At 35.8% G+C, this 24251-nt stretch overlaps 3 protein-coding genes and 1 non-coding gene across 4 annotated transcripts; 2 read left to right on the top strand and 2 right to left on the bottom strand.

Moving 5' to 3' along the window:
* Positions 1-940: 940 nt before the first annotated feature.
* Positions 941-1022, bottom strand: TRNAS-GCU. The gene has a single exon. It is a non-coding gene; the product is annotated as a tRNA-Ser (tRNA).
* A 3629-nt stretch (positions 1023-4651) lies between these two features.
* Positions 4652-14161, top strand: LOC108991259 (ubiquitin carboxyl-terminal hydrolase 17-like). Its single transcript, XM_018965434.2, has 12 exons — positions 4652-5191; positions 8648-8784; positions 8872-9674; positions 9778-9866; positions 10569-10654; positions 10762-10924; positions 11037-11151; positions 11260-11417; positions 12434-12518; positions 12607-12819; positions 13268-13329; positions 13422-14161. The coding sequence occupies exons 1-12, from the start codon at positions 4920-4922 to the stop codon at positions 14080-14082; spliced, it is 2844 nt and encodes a 947-aa protein (XP_018820979.1). The 5' UTR covers positions 4652-4919; the 3' UTR covers positions 14083-14161.
* A 519-nt stretch (positions 14162-14680) lies between these two features.
* Positions 14681-19059, top strand: LOC108991270 (IMPACT family member in pol 5'region). The gene is made up of 6 exons (XM_018965447.2): positions 14681-15027; positions 15502-15543; positions 16362-16477; positions 17671-17776; positions 17916-17969; positions 18567-19059. The coding sequence occupies exons 1-6, from the start codon at positions 14740-14742 to the stop codon at positions 18723-18725; spliced, it is 765 nt and encodes a 254-aa protein (XP_018820992.1). The 5' UTR covers positions 14681-14739; the 3' UTR covers positions 18726-19059.
* A 2838-nt stretch (positions 19060-21897) lies between these two features.
* Positions 21898-23596, bottom strand: LOC108991235 (anthocyanidin 3-O-glucosyltransferase 5-like). The gene has a single exon (XM_018965414.2). It carries the CDS (start codon positions 23527-23529, stop codon positions 22051-22053), a length of 1479 nt encoding a protein of 492 aa, XP_018820959.1. The 5' UTR covers positions 23530-23596; the 3' UTR covers positions 21898-22050.
* Between the last annotated feature and the right edge of the window lie 655 nt (positions 23597-24251).

Raw genomic sequence — 24251 nt, 5'->3', positions numbered from 1 at the left:
ATCTTAAAATTTTAATTCTATCTCTTTTTAAAATATAATTTAAATACAAAAATTTTAAATTAATTATTATAAAATTTTCAAACTAATTATTATAATTTTTTTAAACTTTTAAATAAAAAATAAGTTAAAATTTTCAAATTATAAATAAAAATAATATTATAAAATTATATTCTAATATAATTCTTTTCTTTTATTTTTTAAAATTTTAAAAATAAATTATTTTATTATTAATTTATTATTATTCATAAAATTTTTATTTTATTTCACTTTTCAAACGAGCTCTAAAATAAAAACATTAAAATCGAAATATTGTCTTTAAAATTTATTAGTGGGAAAGATGAGATCAACTTACCTAGTTTGTTTTCAGAAATGAGATGAGATGAGATGAGATTAAAGTTAAAAAGTTAAATAAAATATTGTTAAAATATATTTTTTAATATTAATTTTGTTTTGGGATTTGAAAAAGTTGAATTGTTTATTTTATTTTATATTAAAAATTGAAAAAATTATAATGATTAGATTAGATGAAATGAGATGAGAAGTTTTTTCAAAACAAACGGGGCCTTAAGAAGAAGTTGGAATTATATGAATAGTAATTAAATGGGGGAAAGCGTCCAATCGTGGGTACCAAACGCCATTATTTTTTGACTTGGTGGGATACCAATTTGTGGGAAATCCTTGATATTTGGGATTTTATGGACGGATGCCCTATTAATGCAGTCCACCTGTCCTAAAGCTGATTTTTTTGGAATTCCAAAAGGGTCAGGCCAGTGGCTGACCCTGACCGAATTACAGGTCAGACAGCAAAAGTGGAGGGTGGATTTGGGGAAGGCAATGCAGGCCTTGATCAGTCTCTCTGATACGGGTCCCACTCCCAAGCCTTTAATTTCAATTAATTAATTAAATTAAATAATAATAATAATAATAAAAAAAAGACAGTCGTCGCCTGAGAGATTCGAACTCTCGCGGGGAAACCCCATGTACTTAGCAGGCACACGCCTTAACCACTCGGCCAAAGCGACGGTTCTGTTAGCTGTGAGCAGCATTTTGTTTATTATTTGTCAAATAAATGCTATTCTTCCAAAATTTTGTTATAAACTTTTAGGGTAAATGAAAATTATTATAGTTTTAAAGAAATCTCCCAAAAATAAATTAACACATTATATAGTTTTACATAATATGTTAGCTTTTTTTTTTTATAATGAAATTAACTTTATTACATCAAATCATGTTAGTTTGTGAGTTTATCTTTTGTGAAATCTCTTTATGGTTAAATAATTTTTCTTTTAAAATTCTTAAGATTTCTTATAACTTCATTTTCAAACACAAAATACTTCACGGTTTTGAACATTTCAAAATTTTTATCTGATTATTACCTAGACATTATTCAAACACAAAAATTAATACAACTTTTACTAATTTAAAAAAAAAAGTTATATTAAAAATTTGTATTATAATTTTTTAATATTATATAGTTAAAAATTATTTTTATTTGAATATAATTTTTATTTTAAAATTTGTAAAAGTTGTATTGATTTTTGTATTTAAATAATAATTATATGAAACTATTGTAAATTTGGAATTGAAAAGTATTTTCTACGTTTGCTTTCGCAGTTAAGATAAGTTGAGATTAAAGTTAAAAAGTTAAATAAAATATTGTTAGAATATATTTTTTAATATTATTTTTATTTTGAGATTTGAAAAAATTGAATTATTTATTTTATTTTATATTAGAAGTTGAAAAGTTATAATAATTAGATGAGATGTTTTCGGAAAACAAATGAGTCATTTGAGAATGAAATAATAAGAAGTGTTGAGAATTTTGAAAATTCTCATATTTACCAAACATATAAAGTGATATTTGAAATTCAAGAGATAGTTGTTGATTTTTTAGATTACTTAAAATTAGGTCTCACTATATTTAAATGTGTAAACATACCATATTATGGGACCTAATGCAGTTATAAAATATTAAAATACATAGAATATTTTACGTTAGCTAATATGCCATGTTTTTCTTATACTATACTATTTTCTTATAGCTTACTTTTTTTTTTTTCCCACGAGAACTTGTTGTGTACGACTCAAAGTTATATAATTATTCCTTTCTTGGATCCTCCTTTTGTTGGCACAAAGAAAATAACAAGGACACAATCATTCCACCATCTTCATTTTCTTGCTTACGTTATAAAGAAGAAACTACTTAGCGGTCAAAGCCAAACTACGTCTCTTTATAAAACACGAGTTGATCTCAATTTGAAAACACAAAATAATTGCAGCTTTTGTCCGTCTTTTGTTGTCTTATCTACACGTTTGGTTACACAGATCAGAAGAGATAAAAGTTATAAACTAAATAAAATATTATTATAATATAATTTTTATTTTATAATTTAAAAAAATTGAATTATTTATTATATTTTATGTAAAATTTAAAAATTTTTTTTTAATGATTATATGAAATAAGATGATTTAATTTATGTAACCGAACTAGCCCTTAAAAGAACAATAAAATTTGATCAAAAAGTGCTACTAGTGTTTTATTTCGTGGCATTCAATGTTGAACTTTACAAATTATTCTGATCTGTCGTCATAATGTAGATTGTGTATTCGTGCATGGCCTTTTAATGTTTTGATTTGCCATGATCATTAATTTTTTTTTTTTAATGCTATTAGACAACATACATTATTTTGTGAGAAATATTCCCCTTACGGTAAGTCTGCGTTGCTCTCTTTATAGCAAGACTTTGCCCCTTTGGTTTAGACCATTGGCAAATTATACTCTTAACATTGTTTCTTGATTAAAGTTTAGATTATTCTTAATTTAAATTTGTCATTTCTTTTTTTTTTTTTTAAAGAAAAGGCAATTTTATTAATCATTCTTTTAAAGCAACGAAGAAATACATGAAGGAAATTCCTACGTATCAATAATCACATATGAAACATTTAACAAATTCTTAGTCAATACTTCTTTTATTAAAGGCTTAGATGCAACAATACTTCTCTAAATAAATGAATGTTTATTTTCCAATTTGGCTTGAAAGAAGAAGACCTCCTCAAAGTACTTGGCCTTTAAGACTTGAGCTGCTAAAGAGGAAGGGTTGTGAATTAATCTCCAACCTTGTTTAGCAAGTATATCAAGGTTGAATCTCTCAAAGTGTATTAACCCCATACTTGTTGCTGACTTAGCTTTTCCCATTGTTTTCTATGCAACCTAGTGCATCTTCTTTTCATTATCTTGCTATCCCCACCAAAAGTTTTGCATAACTTTGTTGATATTTCTAAGAAGACTACTTGAGAGCTTGAATACACTTATATTGTAAGTAGGGAAAGCTTACACAACAGCCTTGAGATATATTTCCTCTCCAGCCTAGGAGAGTTTTTACTTTTTTATTGCCGAGACTTAGCTTGACTCTATCTAGTATATTCATGAAAGATTTTGCTTGAAATCTTCCAACCAAAGTAGGCAAACCAAGATATGTTTCATAAGGCAATGTTGATCTGATTCCAGCTATGCTCAATATATTTTCTTGCACTTCTCGAGGAGTATTCTTGTTGAATTGAATTGAAGTCTTTTCCATATTTAATCGTTGCCCAAAAGCCTTTTCATAGATGCTAAAGATACTTATCAATTTGCTCAATTCAATCGAAATAGCTTTGCAAAACAATAGGCTGTCATCAATAAAGAATAGGTGATTAATGAGAATCTTCTCTATAGCAATATAGGCACTCCAGTAGTGAGTCCATCTTTTTTGCCTTCCTGAGTAATGAGCTCAAAGCTTCTTCACATATGATAAAGAGGATCACCTTAACTAATACCCCTAGATGGCTTGAAAGGGCATTGTGGAATACCATTTATCAAGATAGCATAAGAGAAAGATTATACACACTTCATAACTAAATCAATCCATTTTTGTTTAAAGCCTAGCTTCTACATCATAGCTCTGAGAAAACTCCATTCAACTCGATCATAATCCTTGCTCATGTATAGTTTCAAGGCCATATAACAAACTTTTCCTGAAATTTACAATTCATAATATGCATGGCTTCAAATACTACAATAGTGTTATCTAATATAAGTCTGCTTGGTACAAAAGTTGATTGAGTTTGGAAAATAATAATGGGCAACACTTTCTTCAATCTATTTGCTAAAACCTTAAGATTGGTCTAAATTCAAAGACTTTGACGCGATACATCTTCTTTGGAACAAGAGGTATCATAATTAATTAAAATTGGGTTGTTGAGGGGGAGACCTCTTCTTTGTCATTTCAAACGTTGGTTTGTTGATACAGTAAATTTTTTAAATATTCTTATAGAAAATTTACTTAAATAAATAGTTACTTCGAATATAACATATCAATTATCTAATTAAAAATTTAAAATAACTAAAGAATAAATCAAAATATAGTTCGTGTGCCAACCTTGTATACTCATCTTGAAAAAGTGAAACCCGTCATTATAAATTTTTTTATTAATATAAATATTAAGTTTATATTAAATGAATGTATAATAAACGAAAATTATAGTATAAAAGTAGTGAAATACTACTGAATGAGAGGACAAAATTAAAGACCGAAGACGTGTGTACCTGCATGTGTTTCAGACACAACAAAAAAAAAAAAAAAAGGGAAAAAGGAAAAAGTAAATTGCACGACAAAACAGAATTACATTCCCTCTCTTTTCTATACGACTCCGAGTGTCTTGTCCGAAATCTCCCAAAACCAATCCAGAGATGCTTATCGTCACGACCACCACCGTCACCTGAATTTTTGTTTCTGCCCCTCCACGCACCACCCTACGCTACACCGCCCGGCGCATCCGAATCACCGACGCCACTGCCACCACCGCCACATCTATGTATAGCAAAATCACGATCCTAGGGTTTCTCTGTTCTGGACTGATCCTCGGCGCCGGTTAAGCCAATGCTGTTTCCCGGAATCCTAGGGTTTCTGACCTTCCTCTTGCCTTCGATTTTTTTTGTTTCTCTTCTGATTCGCCTCAAGTGGAGGGATGCGGCGGCGAAGAAGGAGGAGATCATGAGGCTGGTCGCCATGGCCTCCGAGGAGGCCGCCTTGGCCGAGGTCGAAGCTACAGTTGAGTACACTTCGATGCCGGTAGTGCGGCGCTACCAGTGTGCCGTCTGTTATAGCCCTACAACTATGCGCTGCTCTCAGTGCAAGACAGTCAGATACTGGTCTGTCCTTCCAAAATCTCTCTCGTTCAAGTTGATTTTCTGATATCTTAAACTGTAGTATTTGTGCATGTGCGTGTATTTGCTTGCAATTGTGTGTTGGTAATTGCAATGGTTTCTTGGGGCCTTAGAATCCATACGTTGAATTAATTAACTTTTACGGGTTGCTTGTAGGCGAGAAATCACTATGCTTCCAAATTGTTGGCTTGAGATTGTGATGTTTATATGTCATATTTGGTTGTCAAAGCGATTAGTTTGACTGTAGGATTTTTTTTTTTTTTATGTCCAATAAACAAAAGGATAAAGCAAATGGAAGCTTAGAATTAGGAAACTTATTAGCAACGTCAGAATCTGACTTGATGTATTATTTGACCTAGTGTTTCTTTATTTGGAATCGTAGAAGATATTACCAGATTGAGTTGGCAGGAGTTGCTCATACTTATTTTTCATCCATTCATCTCTTGCTCTTACTTAGCACAATGTTGACTTTGACTTTCAGATGGTCGTTATTAGTTTCTGCCTGATCAACATATTTCCATGGAGCACCTGTGAAATACGAACAATTTGTAATAGGAAAAACCTGAATATTCATAGAAATGTCTAGAGGTCAGCCGTTACTAGAATAACACGGTTTAAAAATTAATAAAAAGACTATTAAAAGAAATAAAGTGTATTATATGATTTTGAAAAATAGAAATATATGAACTAAAGCTGAGCTAAATAAGAAAAATACTTGGTAATGATTCACAAATCATCTGAAGGGGGCCAAGGAGGTGTAATTTAGCTCGGTTGATGCTTTTCCTTGTTTCCAACACAATTTTCTTTTGTAGTTGTCTTGCCTCATAGTTGCTCACATTCGTATTATATAGATGGAAGCATGTGTGAAGATGTGAGGGGCTCATGGGATTTGAGGAATTTTAGATTTTAGAAAAGAAAGGAATCCATACGGTGTGTGTATTTTTGGGTGAAGTTTGTTCTTGATTGTATTGTTAAGATAGAAGTTGCACGTTGTTTGTGATACCTCATATTGAGGGATGGGGATAAGTGGTGTATGGGATCCCATATTGCTAAGGAGGGAGAAGTTCTTGCTCTTTATAATCGTCCCAATGAGGCTCCAATTTTATTATTGAATACCCTTTTTGGAGTATAATCCACATGTGGCTTTGGCATCATTTGGGGCGTTACCAATGATATTAGAGCCTATCCCAACCAGAAGTGTGGGACTTGACCCATGCTACTTATGATGGAATTGCTCGACGAGGATGTCGGGAATTTAAATAGGGGGAGATTGTGATACTCCATACTGAGTGATGAGGATAGGTGGTGTATGAGATCCTACATTGCTTGGGAGGAGAAGTTCTTGTTTTTGTAATGATTCCAATGGAGCTTCAATTGTACCCTTGACTCGACCTTTTGGAGTATGGCTCAGAGGTGGCTTGGGCCTTCTTTGGGGTGTTACATTGTTTTTTTTTTGATAAGTTACAATTTTTATAAAAAACAATGTAATAGGTGAAGCCCAAGTATACATGAAGTATATAAAAGAAACACCTAGTTACATTCTAATACTAGAAAAGCGAAGACAAAAACTCATTTACAGCCCCTCCCTTGAGTACATTGTTGTTTGGTAAGAAACCTTTCTCTCTTCTATCGGACTTGAATTTTATTTGTTGAAACTTATTTTTTAAATGCTTCAAGTACTTCCAATGACAGAGCAACATTGATATACGGGTAAATCAGCTAAATAAAAAGTCTTTACGGGGCTAATTTACTAAAAGTGTAACACCTGTCTTCAATTCCCCAGTATGACATCTTAAGTGGTGGCATTTACAAGAATTAGGAATGAGTATGACCAGGGAGATTATTCTGTTTTTAGGATATAGCATTGACTTGAAATGAGATTTAGTGAACTCTGCAAGGCCTATCTCATTAAGGAGTGTGAGACTCAAAACGTATGTCAATTTAGGTGGTTTCCTTGCATGAAAGTATATAGGTTTCATTATCAATAAAAAAAGTTCTCGTGTACAACTTGTGTTATTGGGCTCTGCCTATTTTTATTATCGATAAAGCTTACAGTTACTTATCAAAAAAGAAAAATTCTATTCATCATACCCACACACCATATGCCACAATTTTTTTATTTTATTTTATTTTATTTTTACAGAAAGTAGCTAGGTCAAAGAAGCCACTAGGTCTAGTATGGCGTACACTCTTTTGACTATTTGAAGATGCTCAGATTAAAAGTTTATTTGAATGCTATTCTCACTACTTGTACTGTTGGCACCTTTAGCAGTGTTGTTAAATTACTTATAAAAAAAAAAAGCAGTGTTGTTAAATTGTGCCTAGGTACATTTTCTCTCCGTACAGTTCTACCATGGGTGATTCTTTCTGGTGATCCACACTGGAGTCATCATTCTGTTAGCTTTTCCTGGGTCTGTAATCTTTCTGGTGTAGGCTTCTTAAAACATTTATTAATAGAAACCGAGGTTTTTGTATTATCATTAGAGCAGGGAAGCCACTTCGTATCACTGAAAGAAGCAGGAAGGTCACAAAGGAGATGGTACTCAGCCATTCCAGCACTCGTTGGCTGGCAAACATGGTGGAAGAATGCTACCTGTCGGAGGGAAGAAAGGAGTTTTTCAAGACTTATCGTGTTGGGTCTGTGGCAATAGGTGTTCATCGGTGTTCCAATGCCTTTGGACTACTTGGAAATGGGCGTCGAGGCCTGCTTGTGGTCCTGGAAGGGACGGAAGGAAGGGGGTGGAAAAGTCTGTCCATGGAGATGAAGCAAGCTCTATCACGCCTCTCCAAGGTTCCAACGGTGGTCCAGGGTGATGGGAAGGGGAAAGAGGTGGCTAGGCAAGCTAGGACGTATGCTGAGACTGCGATGGGTGGTAGAGTAGGTAGTAGGGTGGCGGTGCATGGTGGTACGGGCAAGGCTTTGGCATCACAAAATGGAGAAAAAGACAAGGAAATGGGTAGCAGGGGAGTGTTCTTTGGCAGGGAGGGTTGGTCGAAACTCTGTACCTGATATAGTTGGAGGTGGTCTGTCCGATGCCTGTACAGGGGAAAGTGAGGGGCAGAAGGTTCTTTCTGGACTGAAGCTGGAGCTTGTTGGCATGAAGGAGGAGCTCTGTTGTTTGAAGAAGGCTGGAGCTTGTTCACCCGTGATCCATTTCTTTATTAAGAATACATTACCTAAATTTTCCTGTGTACATAGGCTATGCCTATTTCATTCGTATCAATAAAATTTACCTATTAATCATAAAAAAAGAAAAATTTACTCATCAAAAAAGTAGTTACCGAAATTTACTTATTTTTAAATATAGCCATATTCATTGATTCCTTATTTAATATCTGCACATATATGATTTTGGATGTACCAACTGGTAGTCATTTCCTTTCTTTTATGGTTCTTTTTTTGTTTGTTTATTGTTTGAAAGTTGTATCTTTTGTTTGTAGTTCTGGAAAGTGCCAAATTATGCACTGGAGACGAGGTCATAGAGATGAATGTTGTCGTCAACTTGGTGCCATGGAATTTCAAGATAAAAGTGACTTTGGTGGGAAAGCAGTATTGGAAAAACAGTCTGAAATTTTTGGTAATAATAAGCATAGGAGAGAATTTGCACTTTTTTCTAAACTTTCACTGATGATGGATGATGCTAATATTGTCTGGCCTTGTGCAGATACGAAAGGACTACATACTGCTTTTGCATCTTCTGGTTCCTCACCGTCTGCTGGTTTCTCTCTGTCTCATGCTGGAAGTAAATCCTCTGTTGATATTTGTTCCAATCAGGGAATCAGGTTTGGCACAATCGACAGATCAGAGAAACCTCTATCTGATGATGATGCCCCTGATATGCTCTGTAGAACTGCTAGCTTTAATGAGATGGAACTAACTACATCTCTGCCCACACAGTCTCCTAATTCAGTAAGTTTTATAGATGGTATTTCTTGTGCAAGCAAGTCAACTAAGATGAAATCTGGTCATATTGATGAAGGGGTGGACAAGTCACATTTTTCTAAACCCAAGCCACTTATAACCAATGATGTGAAGCTAAAAAGTCCTCGCAATTGTAAGCCCACCAGAGGATCTGCTTTACCAGGAAAGTCAGTTGCAGATGCCTCTAATTTTAGGTGTTTGCCATCCCTGAACTGTTCAGTGTCAGATTCTGTAGCTGATGATGGGGAAGATGATTCTGAATTATTTAAGTGTAAAGAAGTTAGGTCTTTGCCTTTTAAAGCTTCTAGTGATCATCCATCTTCAGCCACCGCGGGACATGCCTTCTCCCATCCCAAGTCTGCAAAGACTGATGGTTTTCATACCTTACCTGCAAAAGTTGGTAGCAGCCAAAGCTTGCCACAAGATATTCGTAATGGCTTGAAAACATCAGTGCGGAAAGTTGTACAGCAGTTTAGGGCCTCAAAAGAGTCAAAACACAAATTGTCAGGTCTTGGAAATGATATTGCTGGAAAGCACAATTGCAAGGTTTTTGACAAAATATTATAGTTTATTTTTGGTAACCTCTTTGTTTTCATTGCGATAATCTTTTTATTGATTTTTGCCCCAAAATTTGCTTCTGATTTTACAGATAGTCTTTCCATATGAACTTTTTGTGCAACTTTACTGTTATGATAAGGTGGAACTATGCCCATTTGGCCTTACAAATTGTGGGAACAGGTGATGCCGATTTCTATCAGCTTCTAATTTATTGGCATATAAACTGACATTTAATGAGTTCTATGAATTGTAAGCAGCCATGCTGTTATTTACTGGAACTAGAGTGAAAAAGGGTGTGAGGCAGAGGAGAACAATTATGTCTTTTTATGAGGTTGGGCATAGGGTTTAAGCCTAATGTATAAGTATTGTTTTTTTTTTTTTTATCAGTAATCAATAAGTTATATTCATAGAAACCGGCTAATCCCAGGTACATAGGTAGTATACATGAGAAACACCTAACTAGAGGTTACACCTAATGTATTAAGTATTGTAATTTTGCTCAAAACTGTAGGTTGCAATTATATTCTGTTTACAGTTAAATGACAGCTATGTCAAGGTAAAATTATTTCTTCTTGCTAAAACAAAAGCTATTGTGAAGAAGAGTTGCCATTTAATTTCCATACACGGTTTCTTTTGCTTCTGTTGCTGTTGGTCGGTGTGTTACATCTGATTGCTGGAATTTGATGCTCTCATTTTTTTCTACTTCATGTAATGTGTAGTAAGAACTAGCAACATCCCCTCCCCACAATATCTTTGCTGGTCTAATAGCATGTTTTTCCTTGTCAAAATTAATTCTATATATTTTTTTCAATAAGTTAAAAACAGAAAGAATAGTTCTAGATTTCTGCTAACGTAATGAACTTCTCCTTGGAATTTCTGCAGCTGTTATGCTAATGCTGTTCTCCAGTGCTTGGCATTTACTCGACCTCTTACTTCGTATCTTCTTCATGGGCTTCATTCTAAATCATGCAAGTTTCTCTTTGTGATTCCCCTGTGGGATTATGACTTACTCAATTATTTGGCCTTTGTGCTTGATTTCTTTCTCACATTTTACAATGTTCATCTTTTGTCCCAGGCCGAAGGAAGGGATGGTGTTTTATCTGTGAGTTTGAATGCCTAATTCAGAAGGCAAAGGAAGGCTATTCCCCTTTGTCTCCCATTGGGATTTTATCCAAAATACATAAAATTGGAAGTAATCTTGGTCATGGGAAGGAAGAAGATGCGCATGAATTTTTGAGGTGAGCTATCTGAAAACTTTCCCAGTTGGATCTGTAAATTTTCATATTTCTGTCTACTTTCCTCTTTTGCTGTCTTAAATGTGCATCACGTGATCAGTTAGTAAGATGGCAGGTATGCTGTTGATACAATGCAATCCGTTTGCCTGAAGGAAGCTGGGAGTATGGGTCCAGTGGCTGAAGAAACAACTCTAGTAGGCCTGACTTTCGGGGGTTACCTTCGATCTAAGGTTGTTCCTTATTTGATGATACTTTAATAATTGTTTTCTCCTTAATAAAGTACATCTGGTGGTGGCAATAATTTTGTGCATATGGACTGCCATAACCGGGATTCTCAGATAAAGTGCATGAAGTGTCTTGGCAAATCTGAGCGGTGTGAGCAAATGATGGATCTCACCGTTGAGATAGATGGGGACATTGGAACTCTTGAAGAGGCTCTTGCGCAATTCACAGCTACTGAAATTTTGGACAGAGATAACAAGTACTATTGCAGCAGGTTGGCTTCATTTGCTCATTTGTATCATATATAACAAGTACACCCTTTTTTCTATCGGATGAAGCTTGGGTGAAACTAAGTGGAGGTCCGAAGATGAAAAATTTGGTATTGCCTTCCACTCAATATAGCTCGTTTACTGATCATGCTCAAACAAACACATACTCAGTACTCATTTTTTTTGTCAATGAAATCTTGTATTGCCTTCTTTGCCTTGTTGGTCATCTTATCTACATGCCCAAACCAAGATTGGATTTGCGGTTTTGTACCCTTCCCTGCCCCACTTTTTTCCTCCCTTCTGTTGCTTCTTTGGGTGGGGCTTGAAGGTGTAGGTGCGAGGAAGTTACTTTTGTGCAAAATAGACACATTACTGTGTGGATGTGTTCACTACTTTTGTTTGAGTTTTTGTGAAGGCCTAGTAACTCGGATGGTGCACTGTGTATGTTACTTAGATGTAGATAATGGAGATTTTACCAGAATTGTTTGTGAGGGAGGGAATGTTCATGAGTTCATGAGTTCTTATCTTCTTTCTAGTCTATTAGAATGTAATTAGGTGCCTCTCTTAGTATATTTCCTGTGTACTTGGGCATTGCCTAATTTCATTCACATCAATAAAAATTATTACTTATCAAAAAAATTTTTAATTCTTTTGTTTTTTTTTGTAACATAGAAATTCTTTTAATATATTTTCTATGCATTGTGAGTACATCTTAGAAAGGTTTGAGCTTGAGACCAATAAGCGCTTATAAAAAAAAATAACTTGAGACCAATAACAGCTCAATCAAACGAGAGCCTAACTCACTGGTTATTGTTTCTGTATTCTCCTGCCAAACTTTTAGCTTTGGATAATGAGTTGTGTGCAATGAAGCTTAGAGTTGTCATTTTATTTGAACCATCTCTATTTTATTTTTTTGAATTTTGTTTAGCTTTCATCTATTTTCTGGTTGAAATGCTCTGATCATGTGGGTTATTTTCTCAATAATTCTCATTCTGCACCTCTTCTTACTTGTTTTATCTAGGTGTAAATCTTATGAGAAGGCAAGAAAGAAGTTGACAATATTGGAGGTGCCAAATATTTTGACAATAGTTTTGAAGCGATTTCGGGTAAGTTCGTGACTATTAACTTGCTTTGATGCAATATTTTTACTTTTTCACTTATAAATCTAATGCCAATTGTTTCAATCCCTTGTAGTCTGGTAACTTTGAGAAGTTAAACAAATCAATTCAATTTCCTGAGGTCCTCGACATGGCCCCGTATATGAATGGAGTGTGTGATAAGTCTTCTTTGTACAATCTTTATGCGGTGGTGGTTCACTTGGATATCATGAATGCTGCGTTTTCTGGTCACTACGTGTGTTATGTGAAGAATTTCAATGGGGAGTGGTTCAGGATAGATGATAGCACAGTAAGTTTGTTTTCTTTTTAGTCTATAAATGCACTGCCGAGTTAGGCCATGTTGATTTGAAATTATGATGTGCCAAATCTTCCTCTCGTTTTTGACTCGCAAAACAGGACTTTCCAAGTTCTATTGAAACTTTAACAAGTTATCAGACCTTTGCACATGACTACCAAAGCTTCTTGCGTCTTAGATGTAAAAGGAAAACTTGTACTATGCTGTTAACTAAATCCATTGTTTCTGGTGTTTATTCGATAATATACTTTGTTTGCCATCTTGCATATCATTCTTTGTAATGTGTTTGTAGATGAGTAGTTGAGACAGATGTATTGCCAAATTAGAATATACTATAATACCTGAAATAATAGAAGTTTGCTTTTACTTGTATATCAAGAATATTAGGCTTGAGTTGTATTATCTGATTTTAGAGCTGATTGGTGTCGTTTTTTGTGTGTAGGTAGAACCTGTGGAATTGGAGAGGGTCTTGTTGGAAGGGGCGTACATGCTCCTTTATGCTAGGTATATTATCTTGTAACTCAACCTGGATATTGCGAATTTTAACCTTTCTTTAGGAATATGCTTTTCTTAATGTTACCACCTTTTATTACTAGGAACTCTCCAAGAGCCCCAGCTTTTATAAGGAACAATGTGGTGTCTCATGGGGGACGGTTAAAGAAAAGGAGCTTGGAAGCTGTTCCTTCCAGCCTGACTACATCCAAAACAGAGTCTAATACTATGGCAGCACAGCATAAGCTTGGAAAGCACTATAATCAATTGTTCCATCCGGAGGATTGGAGATTCCATTCAATGCAAAGAATTCCATCAGTGGATTCATCCAGTGAGAGTTCTTCCCTTTTCAGCAGCTCAGATGCAAGTTCTTGCAGCACTGCAAGCATCAAGGACTCGTCGAGCACGGGAGACTTGTCTGATTACATATTTGGAGAAGTAGGACCCAGTTGGTACAGCCATTACGGGCTTTCATCGGACCCGGTTTCATCTTCCTCCTATGGAAACTTAGATGGAGATTCAGAAATGGACAATGACATCTGGAGGGTAGGGTCCGGAGGCAATGGCTGGAGGGAGCATTTGGATGGGAATGGAAACTCAGGGATTTTGTATACTGAGACTAGTAGACAATGTAGAAAGTCTAGTAGCAGTGGTTGTAGGGACTCTGAATTGGAGCAATATGGCTTAGCTAACCCTTTTGTTGTAAATTCTGGTGTAACATTAAGAAGAGTAAGTGGTGATAGATCAGCTCAAACGTTTTCTTGAGGTTTGAGTTGAAAGAAAGCATTGTTATTTATGCTATAAGGAAAAAAAAAAAAAATCAATCATCGATTCTTTTCTCCATCGATCTGTGTTCTGGGTTTTTATCTTTACAAAAATTTTACTCATCATCTCTACACACTATATATAATTTTTTTTTTAATTTTTAATTTTTTTCTCTTATCAAATGTGTAGAAGAATTTAATTAGTTTGGGAAGAATAAAAAAAAAAAAAAGTATGGTGTGGTGTGTAATAGGGTTGGGCTCCGACTCCGACGGAGTCTGAGTGCTCGTTTCCAACCTCCGACTCCAACTCCTACAAGAGTCGGAGCCAAACTAGAGCTCCGACTCTGACTTTGAACTGGAGTTGGAGTCCGACTCCGATCGGAGGTCGGAGCTCTGACCTTCTATTAGAGCTCCGACATAAGATCGTAGCTCGACGTGCGGAGGTCATTATTTACATATTTCTTAATTTGCTAATCGTTGATGAGGAGGAAAACTAATCTTACAATTTGTTAAAAAGAGAGGTCATTATTTACATATTTCTTAATATTATAAATAAATATTATAAAAGCTGTTTTAAAACGACAGCGTCCGGGGTGGGTTTGCCTGCGTGATAACTTGCCAAGAAAACCTGTGAAACTGGTGGGATTCGATTAATATTATGACAGTGGCGTTTACGGAGCAAATGCCAACAGCAATAACGCCGGCGGCACCAAGTTACCTCCGCTACCAGAAGCTACACCACCGCATCTCCACCTCACTCTTCGTTCTCGCCGCCGGAGCCAAGAGAGCCATGTTTACTGGAAACAGCAGCAGCGGCGGCAACGCGGCTGCGTACACGACTGTCAAAGAGAGAGTGACATTCGAGAGAGAAATCAAGAAGAGCAAATTCATCGCCATTGCTGGCTCCATCTCCGACGAGCGATCCGCTCTCTCCTTCCTCTCCCAGGTTCTTCTGTCATTCTGTATTGTCTCTTCCTCTTTCACCTGTATGCAGAATTTCGGATAATTTCCTGGAGCTAAAAATAACGTTGTTAATTCGGCAATTCTTTCATTGAACCTTCGAAATTTCCTGAACTCATACTTTGCTGCCGTTCCATTAGTTCTGGTGATGCTCTGTCATCTTTTTGCATGTTTCCCCTTTTAGGTTATGTGCATTTGATTTTCCACTTTCATGTTACATTCAGTCAGGTCAGGACAGTGGTTTTGAATGATATAATTATTCTCTTTTCGAAAAACAAAGCTTCTATGACTTAGCCTGATTTGGTTAGGGGATGAGATCTAATTATTACAAATTTTTATATAAAATATAATAAATAATTTAACTTTTTTAAATTTTAAAGTAAAAATAATATTTTAAAAATATTTTATTTAACATTCGTCTCATAACCAAACCAGGCCTAATTTCTTTGTTGATTTTTAGGTCCGAGATCCCCGTGCTACTCACAATTGCTGGGCTTATAAGGTACACTAATTTATAATTTCCTATATCAATGACCCTAATTGTTTTAGCTTCTGAAAAGGAAATTCAGTTTACTTTGTCCCCTTAAAGTGATTTTGGAGGAAGGCAATTCATTAGGCGGTCCTTTTATGCTTCGCATCCCTGTGGTTTGGAAACATTTTTTTTTATATTTTTATCACTAATTCAAACTGTATGACTACTTGTGGGACCTGAATGAGGGCTTCAGCTCTGAATGAGTCAACCTTAGAGCTAGCCTTAACGGCCTCAGAATGACTACAAGAGCATTTCGAAGTTAAAGATTGAGGAATAAGTTTAAACTTTGTGTACTAGATGGGACCTGATTGGCTCAAGTGGTGAAGGCCTTAGGCTTGGGGATATGCTCCTTCTAGGTCTAAGGTTCAAGTCCCATTGGGTGCAAACAATCTCTAGGGCATCGGATTGTGGGATTTTCTCTTGAATTACCTGAGGTTCACTTGTGGGAAACTCATTTCTGAGGGCCTGTGCACTACCCGGATTAGTCAGGACGTTGCTTCCGGACACCTGGTGCCAATAAAAAAAAAAAAAAAAAGATTGAGGAATAAGTTAAGACTTTGTTTGATATTTGAATGGCCACTTTACACGGGGGTTGAATCTAACATTTCTCTGTTCAGATCCATATACATCATTCTGCCTCTGATTTTTCTGGATACAAGCCTTCACAGCCATGTAAAAGAGGACTGGACTCCATTAGGGGCTAAATCATGAGAAGCATATATAAGGGGTCCTGTTTGTGGTGACAGTTTCCTCAATTAAGTCCAATGTGGTCATCTTCTGCTTCTCAGGTTGGAGACCAGTATCGGTCTAATGATGATGGTGAACCCTCGGGTACAGCTGGCAAGCCAATACATTCTGCTATTGTTTCTTCAGGAATAGATAGAGTTATGGTAGTAGTGATCAGGTAAAATTTTTTCACAGCCCTCCTATGAGTGACAGATTTTTTCTTTGCTAAGAAAATGAAATTTTATTAAACCAAGGAGTTATAGCCCATAGGGCTGCAAATGGTCCGGTCTGGTGATTGACCGAATATTTTCGGTCTATCATTTTTCTGGACCGAACACCCAAAGGGACCGGACCGGATCGGGTCCAGTCAGTCCGGCCTAATTTTTTTTTTTAAATAATTAATAAAAAAAATTTATTTAAAATACTAAATTAAACTAAGTGACTTATTAATGTGGATTATGTAACAAACTCAATAAAAGAATATTTTATATGGTCAATGATAATAAATTAGATGAAAATTATATTATTAATTTATATAATTACTATATAATTAACTAAATGATATTATATATTAGTTAATTCATAGAATATTAACAAGTGTTAATAACATATTTAAAATTTTATGTTGTTAATAGTGATAGGTTAGATGAAGATTATATAAAATATTGTTAATTTATAGAATATTAACAAGTATTAATAATATATTTAAAAATTTATATTGTTAATTGTATAATTATTATATATAATATATATATATATTTATTTTTCATTCGGTCCGGTCTAGTCCGAAAAAATCCTGGACCGTGGACTGGACCGAAACTTTTCGGTCCTTTAAAATGTGGACCGGACTGAAACGGTCGGTCCGACCGGACCGTTTATCACCCCTGATAGTCCAAGTACACAAGAAGTATACAAGAGAGAACACCACAAGCTAGGAACTAGAAAAAGCAACAAGGAAATCATGAAAACTAGTCCCATCTAGAACAATGGTAGAAGCCCAAATGAATAAAGTTTGAAAGAAAAAGCCTCTAGTCCCTCCCATTGAGCGTTCTCTATCTTCAAAGCAACGACCGTTCCTTTCAATTTCATGCCAAATATACCACATATGACATAGAGAGATTATCCTCCATACAGCAGTGATATGAGTGATGGATATCAATGGTGTCATATGCTTTTGCTTCCATTGGAATTACTAGAAGAAAAGAAAGGAGAAAGAAACCTATTTACTTTTGTCTGACAGTACATCTTGTTAATTGTTTCATTGAGTTCATGTCTTGAACTCTGCTTTCAATTAGCTGTGTTATCTGATGAGCTTTAGTTGGTTAGTATATTGTTGCAGTTCTCCTACTGTTTACATCACTTAAATTCCAGGTATTTTGGAGGAATTAAACTTGGAACTGGTGGACTGGTCAGGGCTTATGGAGGAGTTGCATCAGAATGCTTGAGAAATGCCCCAACTTGTCTTGTGAAATCTAAGGTATTAGGTTTCTTCCTGTTGTTGTTATGTGCATTACTTACGATTGCCTCTGCATGCTAATCCACTTTTATTAAGAATGTTTGTTAGTTATATTTCACTTTTCTTTTGGCATCTTTGATAGGGTTGATTATGATTGCAGGTCCCAATGGGTGTGGAGGTTCCATTTGATCTTTTGGGTATTCTGTACCATCAGGTGATCTGAAGTCGCATTAATTAGTTTTTGTGCATCTTTTGTGGTTGCTATTGGTCCCTGTCAATGCATTGTTATACAGTCAGTAACTGTTAGCAGAACATTCCGATAAATTTCTGTTACTCTTTAACTAAATAAAAAATGAATAAATTTCTATTACTCCGAGTTCTTTCGATTGTTTTCTTTTGTCTGTCTCCTCTCATTTTACTTTATCTCTTAGAATGGGTGTTTTGCTAGATTACCTTCTGTAATATGCCCCAACACTATGATCAAACTTTTCTTTCAAGTTTGTTTTGCAGAGAGTAAGTAATTGTGTTGGATATCTTTCTACACTCTAGTCAGTTCTTTATACTTTAAATTCTGACTTCAGCCTATTTCTGGTATGTTTAAATTGAGTAGTTTATTCCATTAAAATCTCTCTGATCCTCAGATAAGCTGTTCATAAGAACAATGCATCTTAAATCTGCTAAATGTATGTTTCTTTTTCAGGTTAAGTATGTGATGTCTTTGTATGGACATGTATGGAATAAGTGGAGACATCCTATCTTTGACAAGTTAAACTTAATGTTTGGGTACTGATCTCTTGCTTGGTGTTTACAGTTACAACCTTTTCAAGTTGAAGACATCAAGCAAGATTATGATACTGGTAAAGATGGCATCAGTATGGTAACTTTCAAGGTTGATTTTGACCAGGCTGAGAAATTGGAGGAGGCTGTCAAAGCCAACTGTAGCCGAGAACTGGAGTTTTTTAAACATTGAGACAGACTTGGCCGTATTTCAGACATGTGAAGACATTTTGAATGGCTATTGAACGATCATGAAAGTGGCGCTTTCAGGACCGGGAATGTACAATCCTTTTTCTCCTGTTTTGCCCCACAATGTGCTACGTAAGTCATAAGATCTGCAGATAAACCCTTCATTGGTTTATATACTGTTTGAAAAATTACAGGTAGCCGTCCTATACAAAAAAATTACAGGCAGCCGTATAAGATTATTAAAGGATTATGCCTGAAAGGTGCTTGTGATCCGATGTTGAGAGTTGTACATAAAATCTTCAGTTAATAAAGATGTCCTTATAACCCATTTCATATTTCATGGACTCTCTTGTAGATTTTATTTACTCTACAGCTGTTACACGTTGGCATCTCCCTGTACTAGACTTGATAGGCTATTAGCATTTCCCAAACCCCCAGTCTGGAGGTTGGTTCAATATGTAAGAGCACGGATATTGGACTAGCTAAATACCAGCCAAGTCTAAATTTTGACTATATTTTCCTAAAATCAGCTGTATTAGACTAGTTAAATCACTTCAAGTCAAGTTATGAGCTACAACAAATGGAAAACCAAAGACATATTTGGTGAATTACTGTTTACCAACAAAAAGAATATTTTATTAAAATATATTCACACTTTTCTCACTCACTCCCGCATCTCTTCTTTCATTTCCTTCCTTCTCTCTTTCTTTCTTCCTGTCAAAATGGGTAATCAGTATGTTCTCTTAATCAAGTCATAAGAATTCGCATGGTAACAATGGCAGCATGAAAACTGTTTGAAAATAGTAAAAAAAGCCCAATTCTTCCATGGCCCCTCATCAGCAGAACAGAACAAACAAAATTTCATTCTCGAAAGAAAGAAAGCAAGACATGAGAGTGTGAGGTAGTTATCGTGTTAAATAATTTGTTTGGACAGTAAAAATTAAATTATTAATTAATTAATATAAAAAATTATTAAAATACAAAAAATTATATTATTATTTTTTTTGAAATGACTAGTTCAATATGGATTAACCTCGTCAAAGTAAAGCCAAAATCTCAAGTTTTAGTCAAAATTTGGACTTTGACAATGACTAAACCATTGCCAATGCTCAAGTGTGTGGAGCTTATGTAGTAAGGTTAGCAAAGAAGAAAAGAGGGTTGAGAAAGATCACTAAAAATGCAAACCGTAGAGCCATGCATTCTCAGCTTGTTTAATAAAAAACTTCGAGTACTTTTTTGGACAAACTTTGTGTTATTGATCTTTATAAATTATAAATTCTAGTCTAAACTTCGCTGTATATGAGAAGTTCTTGTTTGTTTTTTAAGAGTCAGAGTGCCTTCATTTGCTGATATGACTTGAGAAATATATAATCTGTAAAATAATTTGTGCATGCCTAGCCTAGGACGATCAAGTTTCATGCAACCCCTTCAAAAAAAAAATTGAGACTCACCCGAAAAAGTCTAGTTGTAAAGTGGGCTTGTTGTTCATTTCGATGGGTGGGTGTGGGAGACTAGATTTGTGGTCACTATGTAATGGTCTCATGGTGCCAAATTATCTGTTTAAAAATATTAAAAAAATATGAATAAAAAAAAAAATAAAAAAAAGAATTTTATCTAGAGCACCTCAACAGTTACTGCTGGGCGGCACCCTAGCTGCACTCATTCTAGAATCATTATTGGAATATTTTACATTTTTATTGATTTAGACAAAATTTTTTGATTTTTATAAAATCGATACCTAAACTTGAATAAATTACAAAATTGATAGCACGAATAAGGTGAGCAGGGGGCAGACCCAGAATTTTTAAATAATTACTAGTTGTTAAAATGGTAGAATTTTGAAACAACAATAGTTATAAACAATTCTATGGCCATAACTGTCGTGAAACTTCTTTTGATTTTTTTTTGTTGAGTAGGGAAGGGAGGTTTTGAACTCCAGATTTTTATTTTAGAGGTTAAGATTATGCCAATCATGCTACATATATTTGGCAAAATTATTTTTAATTAAGTGCAATAAAAAATAGTTATAAATTACAACATCAAAATAGAAATTGAGCTTTGTTAGATACAAGTGGTTTAGCATATCAAATTGTATATCAATATTGACATTATTTTTTTATTAAAAATAAAAAAAAGAAACATTAAAAAAAAAAATCATATATCTCATAAAAATTATTTTTATATTTAATTTATATCATTTTATTAAATGAATACCTTACGTGTAAGTAGCCATGTGCGATTTTAATGCGTGAACTCGATTGCAAAGAAAGATTTTGCAACTGCTTTTACTCATATCCTACAACGTGTCCCACGTCTAAACGTTTCATGTTCCTTGTCCGTCCAATCAGAGATGATGAAGCTGAAACGATAAATTCAAAAGAGAAATTGATAGCGTGTCGGTGGGGAACTAGTAGAATTTTTTATTTTTTTAATATATTTAAAAAATAAAAAAATAAAAAAATATACTAATACACTAATAATAACTTATCAGTAAATAAAAGAAAAAAATTAAATAAGATTAAATGCGGTCAAAATGAGACAAATTAATAGCCTTATTGTTCAAATAGCTCGAATATCCTACTTCAAATTTGATTTGACTCGATGCAAACTAAACAAGAGCAACTGACTCGATTTTCATATCATCATTAGAAGTTTTTTTAAAATTTTATATAAAATATAATAAATAATTTAATTTTTTTAAATTTTAAAATAAGAATAATATTAAAAAAAATAATATTTTAAATTTTCATATAAAATAAAAAATTCGAACCTAATAACACCAACCATTGCCCATGTCCCGGCCCACTCCATTGTTTTCTCCCAATTGAGTGCTCACGATTTCTTCCTATCTCCATACTAAATACGGCTTGTGTTAAAAGTTGTGGGATACGTGTGGCATTTCCAGAGAGGTGTGGGTGGACATGACAGATTGCATCTGCCATACCTCTCCACATTAATTGCCAACAATAATATGCATCCGCCATGCTTTTCACAAACTAAAAAACCCGTATGGCAAATAGTCTTCAGTATAATCCTTATCTTGCTCATCATGTCAAAGCCATTTCTACAGAGCTTTCTGGAGTCTATTACTTTGTGTAGTACTCATCCAAATTTAGGTGCCGGCATCTAAAGTATATTCTTAAAACTCAAGTCACTATAAAGACACAAATTAAATCTGGATCAACCACTCAATTAATTAGAGGACTCCTATCATGATTACTGTGATTCGGAAATTATTACAGTTTATGATAAAGAAAGAAAACATTCCATATGGTAAAGAAACACAAGAAATTTAAGTGGTGGGAATAACGGGATCGGCGTACGTACGATCAGTTGGGCTTTAGTGCTAAACTCGCATAACCCTCAGTTTCGGTCGGTCGTTGCATGCTAATCTCATTAATCTGCTGTGCCAGCCGGGAAAGTGCAGTATAGGACGAACCACCCTTAGACACAGCTTTCTCTGCACTGTACTTCAGCTCCTTCACCCTCGCCCTTATCGCATTCTTCCCTTCTTTGTCCTCCATGATCTGTCTCACCGTCTCCTCTATCTCTTCCCTTCCCACCACTTTCTTTGACGGCAACACCTTCGGACGCACGGCTACCCCGAGCTCCTCCGCCAGCAGAGTGGCGTTCATCCTCTGCTCCGAATAGAGTGGCCACACGATCATCGGCACTCCGTTGGCGATGCTCTCGAGCGTCGAGTTCCAACCACAGTGCGATAAGAACCCGCCGACAGATGGGTGGCTCAAGACTTCCACTTGCGGGGCCCAAATGGGGACCAAAAGCCCCTTGTTCTTCGTTCGTGTCAGGAATCCGGCCGGTAAGTAGGTTGATGGGTCGTCGCCACTCGACACGGTCCCGGCCGTGAAAAAAGCGTCATCTGCAGCTGTTCTCGTGGGAGGACGCACAACCCAAATAAATCTATGCTGGCTCATCTCCAATCCCCAAGCCAGCTCAGTCATTTGCTCGTATGAAAGCGTCCCCCCGCTTCCAAACGACACGAAAATCACCGACTCGCTCGGTTGCTTATCGAGCCAGTCGAACACCTCGCTCCTCGAACCGGACAACGGTCTGGTTAATGGACCGATGGGGTAAACCGGAGTCTTACTGAACCGACCCAAGAGAGTCTCATCTCTAAACGCTGCAAGTGTTAGGGACTGCAGCTCCTCCCATGTATTCAACAAAACCCCATCACTCGTAGGGATCTCTTTCCCCACCCGCACGTATTCAATATACTGCTGGTTGGTCCGGTCCAGCATTGGGTCAACCACGTCTTCAGGCCGGACAGCCCTGCAACCCGGGATTCTCAGCGGCTCTGTTTGGTCAACATACTCTCCTTCCACCTCTCTGTCTAGGAATGGCACACGTACAGTCAAAGCAAGGAACCATGCATTCGAAGGGACGAAAACATATTTGAGCAGACCAAGTTCCTCAGCTATGGGAAGTGACTCAGTTCCAAAAAGGTCGACAATCAGCGCCTTCGGGCGGGGATTCATGGAAGATATCGCGGAACGGAGGGCTGGACGGGCTTCCCGCATCATAACGGCGATCTGTGTAACAACCGTGGCGTTGGCATCAACTAGATGAGAGATGTCAACCGGTGGGAGTTGGACAATGTCGAAGAGCTTAGGGCTCATGGAAGACTGGATAGCTTGGGACTCTGCCTGCGACATGTGGCAGCTGACGACGAAGACTGTGACGGTGAAATCGTGGTGGGTCACGAGTCGTTTCCCGAGCTCCAGGACGGGGATGAGGTGGCCCATGCCGGGACTAGAGAGCAGTGCTGCATGTGGCTTTGAGATCTCCATGTATAGGGGATCAAAGAGACGAGAGAGAGAAATAATCAAAACAAGAAGTAGTGCAATGATTTTTGAGTCGGGCTACTCCCACTTTACCGCTAGTTTCAACTTTATTTTTTTATTTTCATTTTTTATTAGGTGTAATTTTTTTTTAAATAAAAAATATACTAATATACTTAAAATCTTCCTTAATCACTAAGGGCAGGTTTGAGACATCAAACAAAACATAAAATTTTCATCTCATCTCATCTCATCATTACACCTTTTTCAAATTTCCATACAAAATATAATAAACAATTCAACTTTTTAAAATTCCAATACACATTTTTCAAATCCCAAAACAATAATAATATTAAAATTTAATATTTTAAATTTCAAAACAAAACACAAAATTCTCATCTCACCCCCCAAATCTACCCCAATAAATTTTTTTTTCACTAAGCGGTACATTTAAGCGGTTAGTTTGGGGCAATATAGTAGCTTTTTTCATATTTTTTAGCTACGAAAAAATGAGAGGAGAAGAGGATAATAGTTGAAATTAAAGTTAAAAGTAGGGGTGTAACCAGTCCGGTCCGGTCCGGTTTTGGATAAAATTTAGGACCGAACCGGTATGTACCGGTTTTGTATTTTTCAAAACTGATTACGCACCAGTTACCCTCCTAAACCGGTACTTCCGGTTTTATCGGTTTCCGGTCCGGTCCTGTTTTGGATAAAATTTAGGACCGAACCAG

Source organism: Juglans regia, chromosome 7, assembly GCF_001411555.2.
Source record: "Juglans regia cultivar Chandler chromosome 7, Walnut 2.0, whole genome shotgun sequence".
NCBI lineage: Eukaryota > Viridiplantae > Streptophyta > Magnoliopsida > Fagales > Juglandaceae > Juglans > Juglans regia.
Note: the sequence above shows the minus strand (reverse complement) of the source record. Positions and strands in the feature narration are given on the sequence as shown.

What these genes read in the sequence shown, in the direction of transcription:
- LOC108991270 (XM_018965447.2), top strand. Translation starts at nt 14,740, where the DNA reads ATGACAGTGGCGTTTACGGAGCAAATGCCAACAGCAATAACGCCGGCG. An exon ending in CTCTCTCCTTCCTCTCCCAG is followed by an intron (nt 15,028 to 15,501) that starts GTTCTTCTGTCA and finishes GTTGATTTTTAG; the next exon opens with GTCCGAGATCCCCGTGCTAC. An exon ending in CTTGTCTTGTGAAATCTAAG is followed by an intron (nt 17,777 to 17,915) that starts GTATTAGGTTTC and finishes TTATGATTGCAG; the next exon opens with GTCCCAATGGGTGTGGAGGT.
- LOC108991259 (XM_018965434.2), top strand. Translation starts at nt 4,920, where the DNA reads ATGCTGTTTCCCGGAATCCTAGGGTTTCTGACCTTCCTCTTGCCTTCG. An exon ending in CTGGAAAGCACAATTGCAAG is followed by an intron (nt 9,675 to 9,777) that starts GTTTTTGACAAA and finishes CTGATTTTACAG; the next exon opens with ATAGTCTTTCCATATGAACT. An exon ending in TCAGGATAGATGATAGCACA is followed by an intron (nt 12,820 to 13,267) that starts GTAAGTTTGTTT and finishes TTTTGTGTGTAG; the next exon opens with GTAGAACCTGTGGAATTGGA.
- LOC108991235 (XM_018965414.2), bottom strand. Translation starts at nt 23,529, where the DNA reads ATGGAGATCTCAAAGCCACATGCAGCACTGCTCTCTAGTCCCGGCATG.